This window comes from Andrena cerasifolii, chromosome 12 (genome assembly GCF_050908995.1).
Source record: "Andrena cerasifolii isolate SP2316 chromosome 12, iyAndCera1_principal, whole genome shotgun sequence".
Classification (NCBI taxonomy): domain Eukaryota; kingdom Metazoa; phylum Arthropoda; class Insecta; order Hymenoptera; family Andrenidae; genus Andrena; species Andrena cerasifolii.
The window spans coordinates 7,873,345-7,897,123 of NC_135129.1; the positions used below are offsets into that span (position 1 = coordinate 7,873,345).

Below are 23,779 nucleotides of genomic sequence, written 5' to 3' on the forward strand. Positions count from 1 at the left end.
TGCAGAACAATCAGTCCGAACGCTGCTGTCACCACTTGTTGGCGTCCAGCGGGAATGGGAATTTGGCGGGAAGAAACCGTGGAGGCACATGGCGGAAGCCAGAGCGTAAAGGAATTTACTTGTCATGCGCGCGTCTCGTCTTCCCTCATTGGCCGGTTACTTTTACGGCACGTCGAACCAGCCATTAGCCGGCTTTAAACAGGCAGTTTTTCTCACAGTTTTAAAAAGGGGAGGAAGAAGGAAATAGAATACTGTGGTATCAGCGAAAACTAAATCCATACAAACACTATATATATATGTATTTCTTACAGTTTTAGAGCATACAATCCAGGCGTGCACAGCGAAAATGTGGTCCAAAGACAATTTGGAACAATTTATCGCAATTTACAGAAGTTTCCCCTAACTGTGGAAATTAAAACCGTGGCGATCTCTGTCTTCGCGCCATCTGTTGACCCATATTCTTGTTTTATGTCGTTGCTCTTCCGCTTTAAAATAAGCATGCGATCGCGCGAGCTTTTCGCTTTTTTAACAAAGACATTTTACTTGCACGATGTCAGCGATGCAGTTGGCGTAGCGTGGCGCGTCTCACTGAACTATCCGCCCGGCGGACATGCTACGCTCCACGCAAAATCTTGCAAATTTGGAGCGGACGCTCCAAACCTGCGGATCTGGCGGATCCGGTGTTGCACGCCGGGGCGACGCGCCAAGCCCGAAAGTTTGGAGCCGCCGTGTAAAATGCTGATTTCATAATTTCGTGACAAACTGTGTGATAAAATAAGTTGCTTTTCACGCACAATACGTTTAGAATAATGATATTTTGGATTTCTGTTTATTTCACCCACGACTTCTACATCCTTTGAGATTGGAATATAAATGATATAAAAATGTTACAAATTTATATGCAAACATTTGTGCAATCGTCATATTTACTCCTTCGCATGCCCACAAATTGCATAAATGTTTCACAACTTCTCCTGTACTTTTTGCAGCATCGTTTTATGTAATTCCTTCAAATAAGATATACATTCTTATCCTACGAAAAAGTTTGAATTTCATAGCAATTTTGGATCTCTTCCGTTGCTTCCAGCGTCATGTACAATATTCGTAAAAAGAAAGACGAAAGTTCATCAAGATTAGCAGCTTGCAATTACTTAGGAACTAGTGGTCTGCTTTTTGGTTTAGAAATATCTGATTTTCTATAAATACTATAAAAATTCATCGTTTGATTCGGATGCGATCGTAATCAATTTGATAACGAAGCTTTACCAATCGAAATTCATGTTCTCAAAAATCATGGCAATCATCGATCTGAGTAATCATAGAATGCGATTTATGTATATTAGTCATAATTATAAGCTGCTCGTTCGTAAAGCAATTATGAAGGTAGAAATACTTCCGTGGAACCGCGAAAGGAACAATTTGGTCAGCGAACATCTCTAGAAATGCGGAGAAATTACAATTGCTTCTCCCCTCGCACGATCATACACAATGCACGTACAACTTACGCATATAAAATTATACTTAAACGCGATTAATACATACCAATGCGAGCAGAACTCTAAAATCGACAGTTTTCCTGTCGTATAAAAATATCAGAGAAACGATCGATTAAACTGTTAAGATAAAATTACAATTTATACAAATATATAATATGTAAATATATATATTAAAATGTATTTATACATACATAACTGCATTTATACTAACTTTATCGTTGAAGAGAACTTTAAAGAAACCTTTCGATTTGTTGTCCTTAGAGAAATCACGGTATAATTGACTTACACAATTATATATTAATAATATATAATTTACATTCAATTAACTCATACACGGCTATGATTACGGCAGAAATAACGTGTACAGCGCGAAGCGAAACTTTAAAGTTGCTATTCGATTTTGTGTTTTTTACAAAACTAAAATGCTATTACGATCTGTATAATTACATATTAACAAGTAATCCGCGTAACTTACAATCATGGTTGACAATACGATGTATTTATAAACGTAAATTCACAGTTTCTGCTCTCCCAAAAAACTTACACGACGAACGAAACTTATATAATTACATATTGATGTATCAGTTAGCGTGGCTCGCGTATAATTACAATTGTAATGCGGTTAACAGTTCCGTCGTTAAATAGAATATGTCTAGTAGAAAATGTTGCTCCGCCTGTGGCACAACCTATGGCTAAGCAGCACGTTTATGTACCGGTACAAAATTTCCACGAAAAGAACGGAATGATTTCGCAAGCCTTAATCGACGAATGACACGATCGTATTATTCCTTCAACGTCACTTTATGACTAGAGAAATTGAAACGAGATTATTGTTAGCTTGAATGAAAGAAGCGGCATGTAAACATTAGGCGTACTACAACGAGTTACATGACTGACGATTATTACTAAGAAAACAAGGATTATCGGCGAATAAAAAATATTATCTTGCTTTAAATATTCTTTTCGATATAAATTATTCGCATTTTAACATAGAAGCGCCAGGGCTTCTTTATAATAATATTATATTTTTACACGTTTACTAAAGGAACACTTCTTGAGGAAGAGTAATATACTTATTCAAATATTTGGAGTATTCCGACCGTTCGCGTCCAATATTTGAAGTTCAATACATTTCCTTCTACTTAATATTGTTATTAAATAGGAAAAATAGCTTTATATTGTAAACTCTATATACTTATATTCCTTCTGGATGAACGCCGTGCCCATCGTTAAAGAAACCTTATCGATATAGAATAGGTTTACAAAAACTGTCGTCCTCTTACGCATCGCGCAAAGCTGATCGTGAAGTTTGACCGCCATTATAAATTCAAGTAGAATAATTCCATCGGATTAACCGACAGAGGAGTATCACTCCAACGTACGCGAGGAATGTTTAAAACCATTAATAAAAATTTAGTTTATCCAAGACGATACACGAGCAAGCTTCACTGGCAATTTACCGAGCGTACAATCTCGTAGCTTTGCCAATTTTGATACGCGCAGGAAACAGTTCCAGTCAAGATTCCGTTCTACTTGAGTTTATTAATTTTATATAGATTCTCCATAGAAGGGGCTGATTCTATGTACCGGTACATAGGATCGCTGCTAATATAAACTTAAATCGTCAATATAGAACTCTCCGAGTCAACTTCATTGCTCGTCACACTTGGAAGACCTCCGTTAAATCTCCTGATTGTCTTCTCCAGTCTCATTATCTACAAACTCCACGTGCGTGAATGGAAAGTGGCCGACCTTGCCGTGCAATTCACCTTCCCACTGGCCGTTAATGTTAGTCTTTGTTACTTTTATCACGTCTCCGACCTCCAGCTTCAGAGCGGTCTTGTCGTACGCATTCGGCACCCTCGCCTGCTTCACTTTCGCAAATGCAGGCAATGTTCGCTGGATGTTCGCCCTGCGGGTGGTCCCTTGCCCGCTTTCTGGATAAGGCATTTGCGAACTGGCGACCTGCACGGAGTTCGAATTCACGGCCGAGCTGCCTCCGCTTTCTGGGCGTGAATTATTCTCCATGACCGAGTGATTGTCCTCTTCGTACTTCTGAACGTACGGCACTGGAACCGAGCCAGTTTGACCGAGGCTGTTTCTAGCGGTCCACCATTGCTCCTCGTCTTTCGATATAATTGTCAGAATTTCACCTGTAACAGCCGAAACGATTTTTCGCTCGATCAGACCGCAGACTACAGCCGAGCGTAAAACATTCGGCCGCGAGATCCTGCGTCAGCTCGAATAATAAAACGGGGTGCACGAACCTTTCCTGAAAGGCAAGTCGTCAGGATCGTTCCCTTCGAAATCATATTTCGCTATTACCCTCTGTGTCTTTTTGGGTGCAGGCCTGATCAATGGCGTTGTGTCCAAGTAATGTAATTTGTAAAAAGCCAAAAGGTTGGGAATATCAGGAAACATTTGATCTCCAATCCGATACCGTATTTGATCGCCCTGCTGAATTTTATTTATTATGTAATGGCTAACCTTGCTGTCTTCTCGCACACATAGAACAAAATCCCCAAGTATCGACGTGCTGTCGCGCACTAAGAACACGCCACCCTCTTTTTCGCCCATCAGCAAATCCGAGGCGTCTTGACGCGACATTGCACCGAAGTACCAACTAAAAGACATAATAAAACCAACATTCAGGGGGACGCTCTGTAGTTTCCTGGCCCTCGAAACTCGTGGTACTTAAAAATATAAGTGTACAAGAATCTTAGATACAAAGTGGCGCTCCTTAGGCCCGGCGCATACCATCTACGGGTCGAGGGTTAGGTCGATATCGCGAATGGGTATGATCCAGGCCTTAGAAGCTCGATAGATGTAAAGAAAGAGGACCAACACCCCGTTTGTAGCAGCAGAGAGCCGAACACTTCTGCTGTTGCAACTTTACAGGTTAATCGTCGGGTGTTTTGTTGGAGATCGCAGGGCGTTCAGATTGGAGTGCCGAGCTCCTGTAAACGGTAGTTTATTCACCTGGACTTGTCATATTGATCGAACGTAGCAGCCATTGTCCCTCCGTTAATTGCGAATCGGATCCCTCGACAAAATCGGTGGTCGCCGAATGGTACTTGTTGATCAATATATCGTAGGATCAGGAGCGCCTCTGCTGTGTGTGCGAGAAAAGGACCCGGGATAAGTAAAAAGCGCAACAGGGCCGCCTCGGTGGCGCGGAGAGTAGCGCCGTTGTCCGGGACGGAGGAGGCCCGGGCTTTGATCCCGACCGAGTCCCCAAGTCCCTCTCTTTATCGGCGAATCCTGCAACGTCAAAGAGCACCGTTCTCCAACTGGCTTAACCGTCCGCATAGCAAAATAACGGACAGCCCACTCTCTAGCGAAGCTGTCGGTGGAATGCAGCGCTTAAAACCGTCCCCGGAATCGAGGGGCGTGCTATCTCGTGGTTAAATAATACGTTCGTAAAAGCCCCCGGCCAATAATCGTCGAGCCGAGCCTCCCGATCACACTTGTCAACGGGTGTCGCGCGAAGCTGCGCGCTCCGGCTCGGGCCGACTCGCAAGCATGTTCGAAGTGAGCCCTTACTTCCTCTGCCTCGGTAACGGGCTCCGACCTCGCGCCGTACTACGTCGCACTTTTTCCTGTTGCTTTGCGGAGTCACGGAACGGTACGGTACATGTATAGTTATTTACGTACGAATAGTCCTGCGAAAACTCTCTCGACGCGCACTCGCCACGAAAATGGTCGCCAGCATATTCCACTGAAACCTACGACATAAAAACTGGAGCCAATGGTTCGCCCGGAGCTGGGTGCAGGACAGAATAGATGGGTTGCTTTCGGAAAGGAATTGTGCCACTCGACGCTATCTACCGGGCGGATTGTCGAACTAGGGTGTTTCGCTCTTTGGCGCGAGATTTAAAGTGGATTACGTATTTAGCTTATCATCAAATTTGGATGGAGGCTCTTTTCAAAAGATGTAGATATGCTAAGTTTCCATGGGTTTATTACTGCTTTCTCGAGTCGTGTTTCTTTATGGAATTAATATCTGTTTATTTGGGTTGGGTTTTTTTTTATTCTAAACGACCCCCTTATCCCGGGAATCGTACGATAGGTGTTGTAATAAAGACAACAAGAAACAGAGCTGGGCATTAGTATTACTTAACGTGATTCTGAAAAAACGATGACTCATGTTGCGTAGCATATTCATCGGGCTAATTGAGTGATTAACGCTGCGCACATTTCAAAGAATTCCATTGTATGGTGGCCCGTTGCTTGGGGCGGCGGGAGCGTAGGATCTGAAATGACTGATTGTAGTATCTCGTGCGAGAGTGGATAGGTGTACGATAAAACTGGCAGTGATAGAATCGTTTACCTCGCCCTATTTCCTCGCCTTCTTCGCTAGACAGAGACTTGAAATCTAGTAAATAACTTTTATAATCAACTTGATACAGTTGCAACGACATCTTGCTATACCTATCGGTTATATTATTACTTTGGCGAACTCTGACGCTGTAGGTGTTTATAATTTTCCATTCCTGCAAGCGCAAGCGTTTCTGTTAACAAAGCTGCATTACGGTTAATTAAATGAACGACGCGGCTTAAAAATTGAGAGAAGGCATCTTACAAAGTTGAGTGCTTTCATAGCACGATAAACTTCGTTCATGATATCTTGGGGTTTAGACTGCGATCGGATGCCCAAGTGCCACTTGGCTCGCTTTACTGGAGTACCACGATTGCCTTGTATCTGGGACGTCGTACTCCCTTGAGAACTTTGTCTCTCTCGCAATGCTGTAATCGCACGATACCATAAGTTCTATGCGACAGTAAACACGATTAAAGTTAACGTACGTCCAATTCTCTCCGGGTGTGGTCTTAGAGGGCTGTTGTTGGCATCGTTCGGGCTGAAAGCGACAGGAGGCGGGCTAGAGGCCACGTAGAAATCTTTCAGCTCCGCCTTGGCAGCCTCATCTGCGATCCTTTTATTGTCAATTATCAGATGATAGGCAATCGCCAATTGATCATGGGGATCTCCACCTAGTAACGCAGAATGAACTTCCGCTTCTTTTACATTAAACTTCTCGCAGACTTCATTCACTGCGTCTATATCAATTACAGAAGAATCTTGTTCAACGGGAGATGGGAATAAATACGTAGGTAAATCCTTTTGGAACCATTCGTGTTTCCTGAAACGAAACCGACACTTGTGATTACTTTCAATTTTCGACGTGCGTTACGAAAAGTAGCACGTTACAGTTTTCTTACGAAAAACAGCACGTTCCAGTTTGCCACGTAAAGAAGCACGTTTCATCGTTTCTGACGAATATTAGGACGTTTGGTCTTCCACCGCGAAAACTAACATATTCGACTGCTTAGCCACGAAGAATAGCACATTTCGTACTTGGGGGCGAAAACTAGCACATTATCCTGTTTCGCCACGAAGAATAGCACGTTTTGGATTATACTGCAGAAACTATCACGTTTCGGCGCGTGGTTAGTTTAAATTGTTGAACGAAGACAAACGCGCTGTTTTTTGTAAGAAAATTGAAAAGTGCTACTTTCCGTAACGCACGTCGAAATAAAATTGTCATTACATGGTACATCGCTGCGCCGAAGCCTGAAGCTGATATAAAAATGAATTGTATAAAATTTCATATACTTGATATCTTCGATGGTCGCTCTCTTCATGGGATCCACTTGCAGCATATGACACAGAAGACTAACAACGGTCTTATTTAGGTACTCAGGAATGGGGAAAATTCCAGCTGAAACAAATATAATTTTACATTAGACACTGCATAAAGTATCGAAGCTAAAAGCTACGTATTAGTGTGGCTCTTATTTTCGAATTTTGAAGATATAGAGTCTATATTTTCGATAATATATCTTCGATATTTTTACGAATTTCGGTCCCAAATTTTCAGGAAACATTCATGACATATCAAACACTGAAAATAAGATTTTTTTAACCTTTTTCACCTATTTCGGTATATTTTTTTATTTAATCAATAACTTGGAGGATATTTTATAAAATCGATTCGCGAGCTGTTAAATAATGATTTAAATGTCCAAGGGCCCAGGGTTTCCAGTTATCCGATCGAGCACAAACTTTACTCGGATTTTTTTTTAATTATTTGGAACTATTCTGGAGGGTGCCCCGAAGAAAATCTTGAAAAAAAATTTTACCAAGAGTAAATAAGAGCCACCCTACTACGTATATACCGCTTACACTTGATTTTCCGAAAGAGCGTCGGCACGTGTTCATCGTCGAATGGCAAAGTACCGCAAAGTAGAGCGTACAGAATTATTCCACAGGACCAGATATCAACTTCAGGCCCAGCGTACAGTTTACCCGATATCACTTCTGGCGCTGCATAGTTTGGAGAGCCGCAGGAAGTGCGCAAGAATTCTCCGTCCATCATCATGTTTGACAAACCTGTAGTTTTATAGAATTATACATAAACACGGTATTTAATTCCTGCATTCAATGTACAAGACATTCTTATCACTTCTCGTGATTCACGTGTAATCGCATAGATACAGGAAAAAAAAATATAAAAATAATTAGAGACTACTAAGAAATCAGAATGTAACTTATGAATGTCTCGCATTTTGATTAAAGCCTCCGTTTGATGCGCAATAAGGTCTCAACAGTATCTAAATACCGAAATCTGCTATTTTTACATGTAGATTGTGATCTAACAGGAGATTCTCCGGTTTCAAGTCACGGTGGACAATCATGTGCCTGTGGCAGTAGTCGACGCCCGAGATGATTTGCTGGAAGAATCTGCGCGCCTCGTATTCTTTAAGCTTGCCGTGCTTCACAATGTAGTCGAACAGCTCTCCGCCAGATACGTATTCCATTATCATGAATATATCTGTGGGTGTGCTTATAACTTGATACCTAGTCAAATAAAGGTATTACAAACAGCAGGTATTCAACGATCATAGTACGCGGCATTACGTTCTTACAGTTTAATGATATGGGGATGCCTGAATAGCTTAAGATTCTGTATCTCCCTTCGAATTTTCCCCACCACATCCAGGCTCTTGATCTTCTGACGATTCAGGATCTTTACAGCCACTTTGTGATTAGTTAATACATGTTCGCCAACTGCAAAATGCTACGTGTAATTTAAATTGTCCACTGCGAGGGAGCGAGTAGAACGACGATTAAGATTAGTAATAATCGACGTACTTTTCACTTTGCCAAACGTTCCAACGCCCAATGTCTGCCCAAGTGTGTAGTGGCCTATCTTGACGATGGGCTGCGGTTGATTAGATGGAATCTTTTCCGACATTGTTGATAATTCTGCAATTAAACGCTTGTATTATCTTATTGCACACCAGGAGCAGGTGACGTTGATGTATAGAGACAGTTCGGAGGTATATGTATTCGGCTGACAATCGATTATTCACATTATACAAGTGCGAGAAATTTGTTGCAATTCGAGGCAAGGTCAAGCGGGATGTAAAAATGAGTGGCTAGCGTTACTTATGTAATATCTGCGGAAATAAAACTGTAACGTCCAGGAGCGTCGGGACGAAAGAACGCGGAAGAGAAAGGAATGTGCTGGAAAATCGGAAATCTGACTACTAACGATCCCAATCACCTGATTCTATTTACATGTTCTGACACTTATTATCTCGGAGAGACACCACTACACAGCTACTCCACACGATACTTCGACCATTTATCATAGAAATCAGAGAACAGGAAGCTACTGACAAATTTTATGCTGATATTACAGAAATCATTACCTTTCGCTGATTCTAGGGAATTGAGATACTTCCTGGAGATTGCTAAACGTTGCTAAACGTTCTTAAATATTAAACTACTGGCGGGAACAGCGGTGTTTGAAATATCGATACTTCTTTCTCGTAATATTACGGAAACTTTCGAAATTTTGCTATTAACCAAGTGAATTTTCAAATTCTACAGATACGAGTTAGTTCTACCATTGCAATTTACAATGCAATTATATAGAACTGTTGCGAGGATTGTATTATTTCTTTATTTGAAATCTGAAGTCGTGGGCGTGTTCGAAGGGCCCTGAAGGTCATTGTGCAGCAATTGTTAATAACAATATTCTTTATTTATTACTTTAAAAAGCTATTTCAAAACTTGTTGTTTATGGGCGCGGAAGGCTAGCGACGCGTAGCGGTGAAAAGTGTGAACTAAGGGCCGTTAAAACACGCCCGGTTGCCAGTTTTGAGGTTAGAAAAAGAATTTGTTGCGAACTGGCTTTGACGCGTTTCCGCGGCCATTATTTGAACTCGCATGGTGTCAAATAAATAATTGTTAATAACGAATTAATTATGCATCAAATTGCCACTGAAATCGATTAAGAACTTGGGAAGGGTTTATACTTCGCGTTGCGATACCCAAAGTACGTAAATTTCATTAAGAAATACTGAAATTTCAGACTTGGCTGAGGGGTTCCAGTTCTCGCCCAGTTACGATGCCAAAATCTACATAACACGTTTATTTATTTATTTCGTTGCAATCTGAAGTCCTGGGCGGTATTCTCAGTCGTCACTTATTCTTAAGCAAATGCTTAAACATTCGGCATCCTTTACTAGCTACTAGATTAGCGACTGAGAATACCGCCCCTGGACTTCTTTGTGGACTCGCTACCAATCACTATACAATCATAGTTAATTAGAAAACTGCTTAAGCCGGGAATCCACCGGTTCCATAAGAATTATTGAAGCTAATTTTTTTAAAACGTAGCATTGCATAGCATAGCTTTAGCATAACATTTAATCTACATTATATCTATATCCACTAATTATTATCGAATTATTATAGTATATATAGATGTAAATATAACATATTTAATGTTCCGCACGTGTATAATATAAGTAATGCTCTTAAACTCGATAATAAATTAATTAAATAACTCATCCCCTATATCCGAACTTTGTACTTACGTTTCCGTACTTAATTGACAGTAATTTAAAAAAGTTCAAGGGCGAAAGTGTGCAAGCACTTTCAGGGGACTGAGGCCTGCAAGTCCTGCCTTACATAAAAGACTTGCCGTTAGTCGAATTGCCGTCAAAATGTCAGATAAAGAGAGCCCTATTAAATATTTCTTGAGCGGAGGCTTCGGCGGAATTTGCACCGTAGTTGCAGGACATCCCCTGGATACAATAAAAGTAAGGTTACATTATAATGACCCCTTCGTCGCCAGACTCAACTGGCTCAGCTGTTGATTAATGAGAAACTCTGGCTTCTAGATCTCGCGCAGCATTTCTGCTTGTGAATTTTCCAGAGAAAGTTCATTGCATTCTTCGCTTGCGAATCGTCACTTATTATTAGTTAACGAGGGACCTGTAGCATACCTTTCGTAGCTTCGACATTAATAATGAAACAGCTGCGAAAGCGAAATTGTACTTTTTATATTTCTCAGTTGCAAAGAATAAACGAATGCGTTTAGGGTGGTAGAAGAGGTGCTGTAAGACCCAGAGTAAAAGAACATACCCCGTTTTTCAGCTGCACCTAATCCGGGTAGGATTATTAAATCTTACTTAGGATTGAACTCTTTTTTCTCTGAAGAGGACTGGCCCTCGTAATGGAGATGTTAGGTAAAAGAAGCATCGTGCGTGCTGATAATATTAAATTCTGTATATAAATGCGTTCCTGAAAGAATTTTATTTCAAGTTATTCCTTTTATCCAAAGTACCTGTATAATTTCTCGGGCTTCACGATCGCGCATAAGAATATCAAACACTTTGTGTAACGAGCTTATAATATTTCATTGTACCAATGAGTTGCTTTCTTATTTCACTTGTATGAATGCTTATAATTTGTACACTTTTCTATTAGAAGCATAAACAACCAGAATAAAGAAAATCGTAATGTACATGTAACACAGTAGACTGAATTCTCAAATAAATTTATTTCTCTTCGGTATAGTTTTATACACATTCATTCCGTTAAAACTGCTAAAGATGTAGATCGAGGTGTTTGAATCGATGAATTAACGATACCTTATACTTGGTTCTCACTTCGCCGAGCTTCTTTTTATTATATAATTCTGGTTAGTTAGAGATTCTCTTTGTAGAAGCGAAGATTTCATGGGAAAACATTGTCCTTAACAGGTCCGCCTCCAAACTATGCCTGTGGTAGGTCCAAATGTAGTACCTTTATACAGTGGAACGATAGACTGTGCTAGAAAGACTGTAACGAAGGAAGGAATACGTGGTTTATACAAAGGTTCGTATAAGTCACTCAGTTTTACATCGTACAATCGTAAATTCGCCTTACCAGATTGTCCACGATGCCTCTCTTTTTTAGGTATGGGCGCACCTTTGTGCGGGGTGGCTCCAATATTTGCTATAAGCTTTTATGGCTTCGGTCTTGGCAAGCAGTTGATTAAAAAAACTGACGACGAACAGCTAAGCGCTTTAAAATTATTCTACGCCGGCGCGTTCAGCGGTATATTTACAACGATTATAATGGCGCCTGGCGAGAGAATAAAATGCCTTCTGCAGATACAGCACGCTGACGCGAAGCCGAAGTATAAGGGACCCGTCGACTGCGTGAAGCAACTTTACAGGGAGGGAGGAATAAGAAGTATTTTCAAAGGTACCTGTGCTACGCTTTTGAGAGGTACGTACGATCGACTCGTTGTTCACCTTTGTATTTTATTTCCAGAACGAACAATCCTTTATACATTACCTGCTTAGCATCTTCCCTCAATTTCCACCACATTTATTTCGAAGTTTCTTATTTCTGCGCAACTACGCGCACGCTTGTAGTACAATATTAATACAAGTCTCTTAAAACATTCAGTTACTAATACTTATATATCAGTAGAATTATTTTATAAAAGCTGAAAGTTAGTAGAGCTTTTATACTCTTTTAATTTTGTTCTTTTATACATGTACATTAATTACTTATAAATTAGCTAACTGATGCTGTTATTATCTTCAAAATAATGCTTCCCCATTGAAGATTTTTTCAGGTGCCTCCTCTTCAAAGTCCTGCACTGCAAACCGCCTTTGCGCAATGCGTAGAACACTCCCCAGTTCCGCAGCCTTTTCGGCGTCCAGCAGCGCGGTGCTGTCTCTCTTAATCTGTTCACCTATTTCCGATGAAATTCGAATTACTTTGCGCATACTAAGCGTTGTACAACGCGTCGTCCAACTTACCAATTGAGGATTCCACGTGGTCATCGAGCAAGTACAATCCCACGGGTTGCCGTCTAGTCTTACGGTTGCTAACTGTGATTGTTTATTCGGAGCGCGTAGCATTTTGAAGAAATCCAGAGGCAACGAGGCCAATTTGTTCCTTGAAAGATTGATTTCCTTCAGCTCCTTTTGCTGCAGTGTTCCGAACAGGCCAGGTGGAATGAATTCTAGTTCGTTGTTAGACAAGTCTATCCGTCTAACGTGTTCCAGTCCGTAGAAAGCATCCATAGATATCTTACGAATGTAACAGCGACTCAGATCAAGGTCTAACAACTTGATTAAGTCCACAAACGCGTCGAATTCTATGCTCGAAATGTTTCCGCGCGCTTTCAACTCTAACAACTCTGGCATTCCTTGGAACACAAAGCGCTCCAGCATGGGTACTTCCAGATTGTGTAAATGCAAGATTTGAAGGTGGCGTAATCCCAGAAAGGAGTTCTTCTGTAAATACAGCTTCGAATCCTCGCCCCCCAAGTAGAGTTTCAACGTTGTATTCATAATTTCGAAGGTGCTGGAATAAAAAACAATTCTTCTTACTTCTACGTATTGAATTATGCAGTAGAAACCGTACAAAATACCAAAGTACCTTGGGAATACGGAATCCAAAGGGTTCTCCCGAAAGTCTGCTATCTTTAGCATCGGAAAGGGAGGGAACGATAATTCTGACAAGAAAGTTAAATTATTTCCTCTTAAGTCAAGGTCTTCTAACATCAACAGGCCAGCTAGATCGACACTTTTAAGTGTCAACAGTTGATTGCTTGCGAGCGAGAGCACTTTCAAATTAGGCGTACCATAGAAACAGAATTCTGGAATAAATTTTAGACTGTTCTTCTCCAACGAGAGATGGACAAGGCTATTCAAACCATCGAACATATGCCACGATATATCCTTCAAGGCGCAGTTGTAAACTCTTAAATGAGTTAAGGCTCCCAAACCAGTGAAAAGCCCGACAGTTTCTTTGTAACCCTCCATTTCTTGCTTATAAATATCGTAAGGGAGTATTTCCTTGTCCTCGTTCTCTCCATTATTCTGCTGACTTAGGAATATTAATCTGTGCCCTGTACTTTGGCTGATGTTACTTAGCAATTGCTTGTTACTATTCTCATCGTCAGTAACTGTGCTCATTGGTTTCACCACGAGATTGGCCTTGTTCCTTTTTGTCGGGCTCAGACTAGTCAACTTCACTTGCTCCAAATTCAAGTAAAGAAGACTCAAACCTAACGGATACAGAGAATCAACGGATAGTACGATTCCACCTTGCTTTCTTCGCTCATTGCTCGGATCTTTTCGCCCAGGTTCATTGTAATCTATGCCCTGTATGTCCAGAGATATCAGATCTGTAAAACGTTGGAATGTTGTAGATTGTAAGAGAATTTCAGAGTCTCCCATGCCGGACTCGAGTATCGTGAAAATCTGAAGCATAAAATTATGTGTTAACGTTGAGTATTCCATTATCGGGCTCTATAGAATTAGGTAATGGTAGTACTGACTTGTATGTCCGATGGAAGTTTATTTAGAAGCTCCTCGTAATCTTCTGCAACAATGCAGATCGCAACTTTCAAGAATTCATTAGTTATAGAATGATCCATGTTCAAGTCGAACTCGAAATCGGCATCATTGGATAAGTTCTGTTAGGAAGAAGGATTTGTTAGATGCCAGAGAGGGAAGAGTGGGCAATAGTTGTACCTGATCTTGACTAGTGCGGATCCATCGATGCAAAGGCAAATCAGCAAATCTCTGAACTTCGCAAGAACATCTCTGCGGACATTTTACTTCCCAAATGCCGCCAATATCGACTATTTGCCCGAAGCACTCGTTCTAAATGACACACGTTTGACCATTAATAATTTACCGTTCAATTAGTTCTGCGCGTGCTTTCTGACATAGATTAAGCATAATATCACTTCTAGGGAGATCTATCGTAACGAAGTAAATGTAAAGGCAAACCACAGGAGAGAAGCGATTTCAGATTTGCGCGAGTGAGATTATGCTCAAACGTAGTAAAACTTGTTTTAAATATTAGAAACGATGATATACCAGCAGAGCGACAACAAGAACTAAGACAACCGTCATAATCCGTTCGAAACTTGAAGAGTGAAGAAAAATGGATCTTAAAACCAGTGATGGTACGCTGGTTCGAAGGAAACTGAATTTTGTTAACTGTTATCTATCTGCCTTGATGCCCCCTATCAAACAGGATGCTTCCTATCTAGCAGCCCACACACACTATTCCTGATTTATAATTATAAATAACGTTTCCATAAGATGCCTGGATTACGTGGACCCAGGTGGAACATAGTCGCCTTTTAAAATTCTTCCACCGGGTCCCTACTGCCCTATATTTCTCCAGGAACATTACTCGAACCCTCGAGTTCCTCCTTTACAAAACATTCGAGACGATGTTCCCTTTTCGTCAATGTAACTCCTTCCGAAAAACTATACTTCCAGATATTCCTGCCAGTGGAATGTATTTCATGACGTACGAATGTCTAAAAAGGTGGATGACCCCCGAGGGAGAGAAGCTCGGAATTCTTCCTACAATTTTAGCTGGCGGCAGCGCTGGCATTGCAAATTGGATCGTCGGAGTGCCACCTGATGTGTTAAAGAGTCGTCTACAAAGTGGTACGTAGCATTCCAAACGTTTCGCAATATATTCTTCTGCATTTGCCTTCAACAATTCTGCATCACCATAAATACTAAATCTTTATTATGCTCAGCTCCAGAGGGTACTTTCAAGCGTGGAATTCGAGACGTATTCATAGACTTAATGAAGAACGAGGGACCGAGGGCTTTGTACAAAGGATGCGCACCTGTGATGCTCCGCGCGTTCCCAGCAAACGCTGCGTGTTTCCTAGGATTTGAACTTGCTATGAATTTCTTGAACATTGTCTTGCCCAACATATAATGTAAACCCTTGCGTCTGACAGTTTTTCTGAAAACAGATACAGCCAGTATTTTCTGCATTGATTGAATTTTATATTCACAGTTAAACACTGTTCCCCATTTCTTAATCAAAGACACCGTATAACAGTAAGTCTTTCATATAAAGCGTACTTTAGAGGCTTGTATAACAGCACCGTTATTAGGAAGCCGAACTTGCATTAATCCACGTTTCATCCTAATCGCTGGTGCTCTTATACTAGCTGCATTAGTCTATATACAATTTACACATATTGTGGAATCTCTATTTTGTAAATTTTTGATGTATACTTTTTGAAACTGCAAATAAAAAGCATATTGAAAATATTATCATCATCGTTTGAAGGTGAACAGCAAGGAGGTCTGCCCCTGTTTGCTGTTCTTCTCTCTGCTAGGAAATCCTTTTTATCTAATCCTGTTCATTGAATTGGAATTCATGAGCTGAGGAATTTTCCAGTGTTCCTAAACCCATCAGAAAACTGGTGTCGTCATCGTGGCAAGACAGCTCCTGAAGATTGTATTTTAATTTCGTTTTATTTACAATGATACTGAAAGCTGTTATACTAATTGGGGGTCCCTCGAAAGGTTTGTCCTCTCGCAATACAGTCGTCTTTAAAATACAGATTCTGCGACGTAGAAACTAATATAACCTCGCGTATAATTGTAAATGTTAGTCAACCGAAAAAGTCATTTAGCTTGTAGCTGTACAGACTGACTAACGATGAGGAATCACGAAATCATGAATCAAAGCTGTACTTTTCAGGAACCAGGTTCAGACCCCTTTCGTTGGATATACCGAAGCCATTATTCCCAGTTGCTGGATTACCAGTAATACAGCACCATATAGAAGCATGCTCCGAAGTGAAAGACCTCAGCGAGATACTGATAATTGGCTCGTACCTCGCGAGCGACTTGTCTCATTTCATCCAAGAGATGATCAGCGCGTACGGCATTACGATTAGGTATCTCCAAGAGTTCACGACGCTGGGAACCGCGGGGGGCATGTACCATTTCCGCGATCAAATACGATCTGGGAGCCCCGCGTACTTCTTCGTGATGAACGGCGACGTCTGCGCCGATTTCCCTTTAAAAGAGATACTGGAATTTCATACGGAGAAGCGAGCATTGCTCACCATCATGGCTACAGAAGCGACCAGGCAGCAGTCCTTGAATTACGGCTGCATGGTGCTCGATAAAGAAGGAAAGGTCACTCACTATGTAGAAAAGCCGTCGACGTTCGTTTCGACTTTGATCAACTGCGGAGTCTATCTTGCTTCCCCAGATATCTTCCAAACTATGGCGGAGGCTTTCAACGCCGGACAGCAGCAAGAGAACTTTACGTAAGACTTTTTGAATATCCTCGTGTTGCTAAATGATCATTCACAGGCATGTAATTTGTAGGCAGTTCAATGGCAACGGTAGAGACCCGGCTCACATATCCTTCGAGCAGGGCATATTAACAAGATTAGCGGGAGCTGGTTGCTTATTCGCGTTACCTGTTCGGAGATGGTGGTCGCAAGTTAAAACAGCAGGCTCCGCCATATATGCTAATCGTCACTACCTAGCTCTTTACAATGCGAAACACCAGAAACGCCTTGCTTCTACAGTTAACGGGCCTTGCCACATTATCGGCGACGTTTATATCCATCCTTCTGCTACTGTACATTCAACGGCAGTGGTAAACAGGCTTTTTGTACTATGTCCGCAAAAGTCAGCAGTCTCTTCTGATAAAATATTCAAATTAAAGTATGATTATTTCATTTACAGCTGGGCCCAAACGTGAGCATAGGTCCAAACACTGTCATCGCTCTTGGTGTTAGGATAAGAGAGTCGATTATATTAGCCAATGCTCACGTACAATCACATTCCATCGTTTTACATAGCATTGTTGGAAAAGGCAGCTTTGTGGGAGAATGGGCGCGCATAGAAGGGACGCCCTGCGATCCCAATCCTAACAAGCCGTTCGCAAAAATGGAAAATTTGCCTCTGTTCAACGCCAACGGGAAGCTGAACCCCTCTATAACAATTCTCGGTAATTAGCTTATTAAGGGAGGATTCTCGTGTAACAGTCTCCAAAATTTATGAATTTTGTTTGGAAAAGCTATTTTTAATATTGCATTAAACTCTTTTGGGATGTAAGGAGGCATCTTTAAATTTGCAGAAAATATTTTCTTTATGTCGATCCATCTTATTATTTATTAATTATTGTGGAATCTCTTCGACGATGTTGGCGTCAGGTGTAGCACCTGCTGCAATCATCTAATTGCAAAAAGAAGAAAATTTTCTTGAAGTTAAATAATTTACGCTGGGACTGGACCTAAAATTTTAATTTTATTTCCACGACTCACGTTCCAGGAACAAGCGTACATTTGGCAGCTGAGAAGATTCTATTGAATTCCATTGTCCTACCGCACAAGGAGCTCACGAGAAACTTTAAGAACGAGATTATTCTTTAAGGGGCCCGTGTCTCGCAGGTTGAAATTGAAATCGCTCGGAGTATCTAAAACAAGGTACTCCTATTAAATGATTTTATACATACAGTTCCTTTCTTCGTCGACTTTTATGCATTTAAAACTATCGATTCGTTGCACAATGACGTTAGCACAAAAAGAATCTTTTACCGAGAAACCGATACCGATGCACAACATGTAAATCCATAAACTATTTATATGGATATAAATGTTTTTTACGATTTTATTGTACAAAACTGTACATTTGTAAATTGTTAATATATACGAAGGCATACTGTACGTAGTATAAAGAATATATATATGTAAAGCTTTCCGACGCTCGTATTGTGTGTTACTCTATTTATATTTGTACATTTACATTTGTAAGTTAGGCACAGATTCAACCTTACTATTCAATAAGTTACAAAGAGCGATGATAAACAGTTTTGTCGTCAGCGTGAAAAATTACTCCAAACTTGATCGAAGGATTTTTCCTTAACGAAAACAAGAAGCTTGCACAATATCCTATAAATAAATATGTAAAGTGCATATATTGTAATAAATTGTAATGCGAAGGTAAATGTATACTTCGTCGAGAAATGTACATATACTAGATGTGAGAAAGAGACTGAAATACTTTACATAGACTTTGTGTATTATATGGGAAGATACGAGCATTTACTTTTCTATTATGAAATAAATATTATTGATCTGAATATCCCACACGTTTGAGTCATTCATCCTCTCAGAGCAACATACGCGAAAAGAGAATAGTCATAAAGCAACGATATGCACGTCTTTGTACGCTATGTATTTTCTACTAAAATACAATTAAGAGAATCAATAATTTATTTTAAAAGGTTTGCATCCTCGTAGAATAACTGCGCTTGTATAAAAGCCTGCGTACTATTTCTAAAAATTGGTCGTTTAAATAAACACGTAGCTGGTTATCAGATACGTCTTAACTTTGTACATAGAAGAGCATTTTTACCATCACAAGGAACCAAGTATTACGGTGCTTTGAAATTTGAGAAGCTGGCAAATCGTTTCTCAGAATTCAAAGTTCCACCTTCATTCCTGTTCTCTATCTTAGGAATCTCGATCTGGACATAGTACATTACAGGACATCTCATGTGTAAAAGGAAAGAGAGTCGTTCTTCGAAAAATAGAACATATACAGTCTTTTTTGTCTCGAGTCTTCGATTAACTTATATAATCTCTGAAGGTATGTTATTAAAAAGAAACGAGAGCCTCAGAGCTTCGTTTCGTGTTTGACCCTGTTTCTGAATAGTTGACTTGGTCGCAGCAGACCCTGAGAGTTGTTCAGATAAGAATTCCCTGAGATTATAGCCGCTGCCGTGGGATCCGGATTGGAATTTAAGAACTCGCTCTTCCCATCGTCTTCGAACGCGTACTGTTGCTGTTGCTGCGTATCCCCGTGATTATTGTGCCTGTGGTTGTTCTTCATGCGAAACTGCATTTCCGAATCCGTCTCGTCTTCGTTATCCGCGCTATCTACATCTCCTGGGCAGACATTAACGTGCATATGCAAAGTGTTTTGGCACATTTAAAGTGGAATTAATCTACAGCGATACATAAAACGTGAAATCATAAATATCAGGATCTACCTACCGTCAGAGCTATTCGTTGAAGGCAAGTAGAAACGCGAGGCTGTGACCTTATTGTTCCCCACGCGTCGTTCTCGCTCCCTGGCAGTGTTATTCGGATGATTGTATTTAAATTCACGAGGGAGCGTGTAGCTTCGTGGTAACGATATCTGACTGCCCTCCATATCGCTAATTTCCCCATCCACTTCACCCTCGCCCTTAGAACTCTCCTCTCCCCCGTTTTGACTCGAGCGTAGTCTGCAGTTCATTTTTAATGAATTACTCCCCTCGCCCTTCGATCTCTATAAATTGTTGAGCAAGCATGTGGTACGGCAAATTACCTATGACTAACGTGGGAGGATGGCGCCCAATGGGCGTAATGATGAGGAAGACATCGCGGCGCAAGTAATATCTCCGGTGTATCCGCTCTCTCCCTCTGCGTCGCCCTCCACGAGTTCGAGGGATGGACATTCGGGTAATAGGAAGAGGACGGCGGCGGTGGTAAAAGGCAATGCATCTTCACCGGTGGCCACGAAGATAACGTTACTCCGCCGTTCTGATCGATTACAGACGGAACAGACGAGAACAAAGGGGAACTGGGAGAAGTGTGCAGCTTCGTATTAGGTGGAGGTTGTTGGTTCGACGCAGGCGAGGACGAGAACGAGGAGGCTGAAGCCGAGGGCGGAGGGAACAGCTTTCCTTCCTTTATCTCTTCTTGTATAGCTCGTAATTCTCGTAACTGTTGCTGCTTCTTCTCTTGAAGCTTCTCCCTGATCAAATTAACGCTCAGGGAGCCGCCGCCAGTTCCAGCATCCGTTTCAATCTTCTGCTCGTTCGGGTGATCGCTCTGCCCCGAAATAATGAATTTATACGGTGCAAGTTCAAAGGAGGGTGTACAAACTTACAAATTCAATGTATAAAGTAATTTCTTACCTGTACCACACTGGAGGAAGTCACGGACTTCTTCCAGAACGGTATCAATTGGCGAGAATTGCTGTTCATGCCGAGCCACTGTTTCGTGTCCCCTACCGCGTTCATAGAAGCTGTTACTGCTCCTGTTTGTGACTGCGGTGGCGGAGGAGGCACGAAAGTAGTTGGCTTCTTCTTTTTCCGATTTGGATTTACTACGGCTGGATTGGCGAAGCGACAATTAAACACCCCTGGTATACCACCGTTGCTCAATTTCACCTTCCTCATTCCCATATTCATATTTACTTTCTTGTCTTCTGTGTATTCTATCTGCTTCTCCTCCAGATTATCCTGCAAACATTGCATCTTTCTTGTAAAAACGATACTGGCTTCCCTACGTTCCCAATCACGTACCTGATTTGGCAGTGTTGTGAGATTCGAAGCCGTCATTCGACCTCCAGCTTCGTACCTCAATCTTCTTACATGAAAAAACCTAAGATCAAAGGTATAGTTACTGTTAGTAGGTGAGCTTTACAAAGCTAACGAATAAAGTTGCATGATTTCGCAGTTACCTGTAGTAAAGACCCATGAAGAACATACCGCCGAAAAATAAAGCTAAGAGCGTAAGTACTAGAGTTACGGGATTAGGGTGGTTCTGGTGTGGGAGAAGGTCGCTTCTGTTAATACCCACTATCCATACACCGATCAGCAGGCTGTTTTCCAGAAACATTACTGAGTAAAATATCACCTATGCGGATACATCGAGATTATTGACAAGAATGCTATCACTCGAGTACGCTGCGCATCGAAGGCTTACCATTTTCTGGCGATGATTCGTCTCGTGCAAATTCACATACGCGAATATGTAGACGAATGCGAGCAGCGAGGCCAGAGATGCTTTCCTTAAAATAGGCAAATGTTCACCGCCGTGGAAGAGGCCATCTGGAGTGAGCAGCAGCCACATCAGCATCGACAGCCAGTGGAGAGCCATGACGATCAACAGCCACTGTCCGCCGTAGAGCGAAGCGTAAGCTACCAATACTCCGACTCTGGCGCTGACGGTTCCCAAGCGCCACGCTAGTTGCGCCAGCACACCTAGCCATGTCAGCACCAACCGCTCTAAGTTACGAAGACGTGCAGCGCCTTTGCTAAAGCTAGCCACTGCCCAACAAACGCTCCACAGGGAGAGCCCAACAGACACAGCGGTCAGTTTCGCTAGCTTATCGCCGTCCCTGTTCTCGCTTTCCTTCTCTTTTCCAACATCTGTGTTCGGCTCGTTATTAAATCCAATCGATAGCAGATACAACTGCAGGAGCAACATTGGAGCAGCTTCGCAGAAAGCATGAACGAGACGTAGTACACAAAGCTCCCTCACCTGACGATGCATAAAGGGTTTATAGCAGGGTTGACTAACTGGTGGCTCGCGAGCTCACCGGGGGCTAACCAGGGGCTCCTCCGTAGTCCACCTTGCTGCTACGCTGAACAGCCCTCCTCCATACCTACCAGACTCTGAGGATCGCAGTGGATTCCTCCTTCTTTTCTTCTCTTTTCGACTGCGATCGTCAGAGTCTGGTAGATATGGAGGGGGTCGTTCAGCGTGGCAGCAAGGCGGAGGTGCCCCCGGTGGCCCGCGAGCCACCAGTTAGTCAACCCTGACTTATAGAAATCGATAATAAATGAATAACAGGGTGCCGAGGATTATTACAGGTTTCACTAACTTGGCTCGTTAGGACCTGAAGAATCAAACTCACCTCGTGTTTCACATAAGTTAAATTAACTGGAATAAATAGTTTGAAGTATCTCCACAGTACTCCGACTTGAGTTGAATGAAGTAATAGGACACACCATATCGCCCAGTTTCCGTTCTCCTTCTTCTCATTTATATTCTTGCCGGTCAGCCTGCCCCTGGCACCCCATAAATACCATCGCACGCTGATAATCTGAAAGGAATAAAAGAGCGAAAGTGACGTAGACGAAATCACATGGAAAAGCATCAGGATTCTTCGGTGTCATGAAAACTGACCTGAGAGATGATCAACGAGGTCGCTATGAGAACGATGCTCAAAGGAAACAGAATCGGAGGGGCCGCAGAATGATGCGCGAGGGCATACACCATTGCAAAGTCGAAGACAACGTCGCAGAAGTACGACGCCAGAGAAATTATGTTAAACAGTACATCGCACAACGGTAAGAATTCGTGCTGGTGCTGTGTCTGTAGATGCTGGGCCATAATGGGCTTTCGTTATCCATTTGGATTATCCAGCACCTTTTCCCTCTGTCAACCTATACCACACATTCCACGACGTGGAAACTCTGTAACGTTAAAATCACTCCGAGTTGAAAAGAGTTAATAGCACCGGAGTTACGAGGATTACTCTTACATTAACGAGATTCTAATCATAATCGATGAGAGAAGATCGCGCGCCACTGATGACATTTTACAAAATCGAAAGCCGCGCTTCGTATTTTAATAAAAAACGGAATCGCTCCTTCGGTTTTTCTAATGACAACCATTTTTAAATTTCTCATGAAGTTAGCATTTAATTAACAGGTGGTCAGAATCGATAGATACGAATTCAAATAAACCGAGTTCCGTCCGCGTCCCGCGTGTCGAGGATTAATGAACAAAATTATTAAGAATTACAAAAATGAGACCAGAATAACACGAACTACGCGACGCTTTCGCGATAAACCTTAAATGACGCTTATAAATCGACATATAGAGATTAATTTTTTACGGAGTGGAATGGGATGTTAGTCGAAACGTGTCAGTGCTTAACGGGAAATGGGACGAGAAAAATCGTGACGATCGTGGCTTGGAATTACTGCTTAACAGTCCGAGAAGAACAGAAGAGGAAGAATAGAGAAATTGCAGGGCGTAGGTGGGAGCGAGTTTGCTTACCACATTCCTGAGATGTCACCCGAATGAGTAATCAGAAAAGTAACATTCTCGTCTAGATGCTGCCCCGCGCGAGCCTGGACCAGCGTTGGAATGCGAGGAATTTATCTGTATACTTCGCGGACGCTTTCAAAAATAGATTTTTTTTTCACCGGCTGACCGTGCCTCGAGCCCCTCTCCGGCCATCCCGCTACATTTTTCGCGGATTCACGCTCGAGCTGGACGGTTCGCACGATTTCAAAGGAACGCTGCACGCGGAATACCTGTTGATTCGAGGGACGACTATACGACACTATCTATACACTGCACTTATCGGCGCTCCACTAACTCTAAAACGTGAGATTGCCG

At 41.8% G+C, this 23,779-nt stretch overlaps 6 protein-coding genes across 20 annotated transcripts; 2 read left to right on the forward strand and 4 right to left on the reverse strand.

Annotated features, from left to right (window-relative positions):
• Positions 1 to 796: 796 nt before the first annotated feature.
• Crk (Crk proto-oncogene, adaptor protein) lies at positions 797 to 5,346 on the reverse strand. Of its 2 annotated transcripts, none has more exons than XM_076824870.1 (4): positions 5,151 to 5,346; positions 4,476 to 4,608; positions 3,764 to 4,119; positions 797 to 3,649 (listed from the first exon to the last, which is right to left on the reverse strand). In XM_076824870.1, exons 1-4 carry the CDS (start codon positions 5,206 to 5,208, stop codon positions 3,177 to 3,179), a joined length of 1,020 nt encoding a protein of 339 aa, XP_076680985.1. In that variant the 5' UTR covers positions 5,209 to 5,346; the 3' UTR covers positions 797 to 3,176. The 2 variants fall into 2 exon arrangements, with proteins under 2 accessions (XP_076680985.1, XP_076680987.1); XM_076824872.1 differs by having other exon boundaries at positions 5,040 to 5,304.
• Positions 5,347 to 5,442: 96 nt separating this feature from the next.
• On the reverse strand, positions 5,443 to 9,339 carry Ampkalpha (AMP-activated protein kinase alpha subunit). Of its 7 annotated transcripts, none has more exons than XM_076824868.1 (10): positions 9,213 to 9,339; positions 8,650 to 8,763; positions 8,424 to 8,565; positions 8,117 to 8,355; positions 7,681 to 7,887; positions 7,024 to 7,216; positions 6,303 to 6,664; positions 6,079 to 6,242; positions 5,827 to 5,989; positions 5,443 to 5,749 (listed from the first exon to the last, which is right to left on the reverse strand). In XM_076824868.1, the coding sequence occupies exons 2-10, from the start codon at positions 8,750 to 8,752 to the stop codon at positions 5,658 to 5,660; spliced, it is 1,665 nt and encodes a 554-aa protein (XP_076680983.1). In that variant the 5' UTR covers positions 8,753 to 8,763; positions 9,213 to 9,339; the 3' UTR covers positions 5,443 to 5,657. The 7 variants fall into 7 exon arrangements, with proteins under 7 accessions (XP_076680983.1, XP_076680981.1, XP_076680984.1 ...); XM_076824866.1 differs by lacking the exon at positions 9,213 to 9,339 and adding an exon at positions 9,079 to 9,209; XM_076824869.1 differs by lacking the exon at positions 9,213 to 9,339 and adding an exon at positions 9,065 to 9,205 and having other exon boundaries at positions 6,303 to 6,637; positions 7,111 to 7,216.
• A 957-nt stretch (positions 9,340 to 10,296) lies between these two features.
• Positions 10,297 to 15,893, forward strand: Colt (carnitine/acylcarnitine carrier protein colt, mitochondrial). Of its 2 annotated transcripts, none has more exons than XM_076824545.1 (5): positions 10,297 to 10,610; positions 11,556 to 11,670; positions 11,752 to 12,066; positions 15,096 to 15,269; positions 15,365 to 15,893. In XM_076824545.1, the coding sequence occupies exons 1-5, from the start codon at positions 10,515 to 10,517 to the stop codon at positions 15,550 to 15,552; spliced, it is 888 nt and encodes a 295-aa protein (XP_076680660.1). In that variant the 5' UTR covers positions 10,297 to 10,514; the 3' UTR covers positions 15,553 to 15,893. The 2 variants fall into 2 exon arrangements, with proteins under 2 accessions (XP_076680660.1, XP_076680661.1); XM_076824546.1 differs by lacking the exon at positions 10,297 to 10,610 and adding an exon at positions 10,948 to 11,039.
• Positions 12,113 to 15,100, reverse strand: LOC143375450 (uncharacterized). Of its 4 annotated transcripts, XM_076824540.1 has the most exons (6): positions 14,685 to 15,100; positions 14,334 to 14,465; positions 14,138 to 14,275; positions 13,234 to 14,060; positions 12,609 to 13,158; positions 12,117 to 12,541 (listed from the first exon to the last, which is right to left on the reverse strand). In XM_076824540.1, exons 1-6 carry the CDS (start codon positions 14,718 to 14,720, stop codon positions 12,365 to 12,367), a joined length of 1,860 nt encoding a protein of 619 aa, XP_076680655.1. In that variant the 5' UTR covers positions 14,721 to 15,100; the 3' UTR covers positions 12,117 to 12,364. The 4 variants fall into 4 exon arrangements, with proteins under 4 accessions (XP_076680654.1, XP_076680652.1, XP_076680655.1 ...); XM_076824539.1 differs by having other exon boundaries at positions 12,113 to 13,158; XM_076824538.1 differs by having other exon boundaries at positions 12,609 to 14,060.
• LOC143375448 (uncharacterized) lies at positions 15,584 to 23,764 on the reverse strand. 2 transcript variants are annotated; one of them, XM_076824531.1, is made up of 11 exons: positions 23,435 to 23,764; positions 22,556 to 22,845; positions 22,284 to 22,472; positions 21,350 to 21,907; positions 21,105 to 21,280; positions 20,947 to 21,025; positions 20,557 to 20,883; positions 19,965 to 20,470; positions 19,649 to 19,881; positions 17,879 to 19,540; positions 15,584 to 17,623 (listed from the first exon to the last, which is right to left on the reverse strand). In XM_076824531.1, exons 2-10 carry the CDS (start codon positions 22,760 to 22,762, stop codon positions 19,269 to 19,271), a joined length of 2,547 nt encoding a protein of 848 aa, XP_076680646.1. In that variant the 5' UTR covers positions 22,763 to 22,845; positions 23,435 to 23,764; the 3' UTR covers positions 15,584 to 17,623; positions 17,879 to 19,268. The 2 variants fall into 2 exon arrangements, with proteins under 2 accessions (XP_076680646.1, XP_076680647.1); XM_076824532.1 differs by lacking the exon at positions 23,435 to 23,764 and adding an exon at positions 22,914 to 23,384.
• Gmppa (GDP-mannose pyrophosphorylase A) lies at positions 16,023 to 18,469 on the forward strand. Of its 3 annotated transcripts, XM_076824542.1 has the most exons (6): positions 16,023 to 16,151; positions 16,330 to 16,906; positions 16,953 to 17,244; positions 17,334 to 17,598; positions 17,922 to 18,048; positions 18,086 to 18,469. In XM_076824542.1, exons 1-5 carry the CDS (start codon positions 16,109 to 16,111, stop codon positions 18,020 to 18,022), a joined length of 1,278 nt encoding a protein of 425 aa, XP_076680657.1. In that variant the 5' UTR covers positions 16,023 to 16,108; the 3' UTR covers positions 18,023 to 18,048; positions 18,086 to 18,469. The 3 variants fall into 3 exon arrangements, with proteins under 3 accessions (XP_076680657.1, XP_076680656.1, XP_076680658.1); XM_076824541.1 differs by having other exon boundaries at positions 17,922 to 18,469; XM_076824543.1 differs by having other exon boundaries at positions 16,968 to 17,244; positions 17,922 to 18,469.
• Positions 23,765 to 23,779: the final 15 nt, after the last annotated feature.

Coding starts and splice junctions, on each gene's coding strand:
- Crk (XM_076824870.1), bottom strand. CDS start 5,208: ATGCTGGCGACCATTTTCGTGGCGAGTGCGCGTCGAGAGAGTTTTCGC. Junction 4,609..5,150: donor GAGTTTTCGCAGGACTATTC/GTACGTAAATAA, acceptor TCGCACACACAG/CAGAGGCGCTCCTGATCCTA. Junction 4,120..4,475: donor GATCAATATGACAAGTCCAG/GTGAATAAACTA, acceptor TATGTCTTTTAG/TTGGTACTTCGGTGCAATGT.
- Ampkalpha (XM_076824868.1), bottom strand. CDS start 8,752: ATGTCGGAAAAGATTCCATCTAATCAACCGCAGCCCATCGTCAAGATA. Junction 5,990..6,078: donor CTATGAAAGCACTCAACTTT/GTAAGATGCCTT, acceptor TTGCGCTTGCAG/GAATGGAAAATTATAAACAC. Junction 5,750..5,826: donor AGGCGAGGAAATAGGGCGAG/GTAAACGATTCT, acceptor CAGTCATTTCAG/ATCCTACGCTCCCGCCGCCC.
- Colt (XM_076824545.1), top strand. CDS start 10,515: ATGTCAGATAAAGAGAGCCCTATTAAATATTTCTTGAGCGGAGGCTTC. Junction 11,671..11,751: donor AATACGTGGTTTATACAAAG/GTTCGTATAAGT, acceptor TCTCTTTTTTAG/GTATGGGCGCACCTTTGTGC. Junction 15,270..15,364: donor AAAGAGTCGTCTACAAAGTG/GTACGTAGCATT, acceptor TATTATGCTCAG/CTCCAGAGGGTACTTTCAAG.
- LOC143375450 (XM_076824537.1), bottom strand. CDS start 14,720: ATGACGGTTGTCTTAGTTCTTGTTGTCGCTCTGCTG. Junction 14,466..14,684: donor TTCTTGTTGTCGCTCTGCTG/GTATATCATCGT, acceptor TGTGTCATTTAG/AACGAGTGCTTCGGGCAAAT. Junction 14,276..14,333: donor TCCGCACTAGTCAAGATCAG/GTACAACTATTG, acceptor TCTTCCTAACAG/AACTTATCCAATGATGCCGA.
- Gmppa (XM_076824541.1), top strand. CDS start 16,109: ATGATACTGAAAGCTGTTATACTAATTGGGGGTCCCTCGAAAG. Junction 16,152..16,329: donor AATTGGGGGTCCCTCGAAAG/GTTTGTCCTCTC, acceptor TGTACTTTTCAG/GAACCAGGTTCAGACCCCTT. Junction 16,907..16,952: donor CAGCAGCAAGAGAACTTTAC/GTAAGACTTTTT, acceptor GATCATTCACAG/GCATGTAATTTGTAGGCAGT.
- LOC143375448 (XM_076824531.1), bottom strand. CDS start 22,762: ATGGCCCAGCATCTACAGACACAGCACCAGCACGAATTCTTACCGTTG. Junction 22,473..22,555: donor CCTCGTTGATCATCTCTCAG/GTCAGTTTTCAT, acceptor TATTCCTTTCAG/ATTATCAGCGTGCGATGGTA. Junction 20,471..20,556: donor CTTCCTCCAGTGTGGTACAG/GTAAGAAATTAC, acceptor ATTTCGGGGCAG/AGCGATCACCCGAACGAGCA.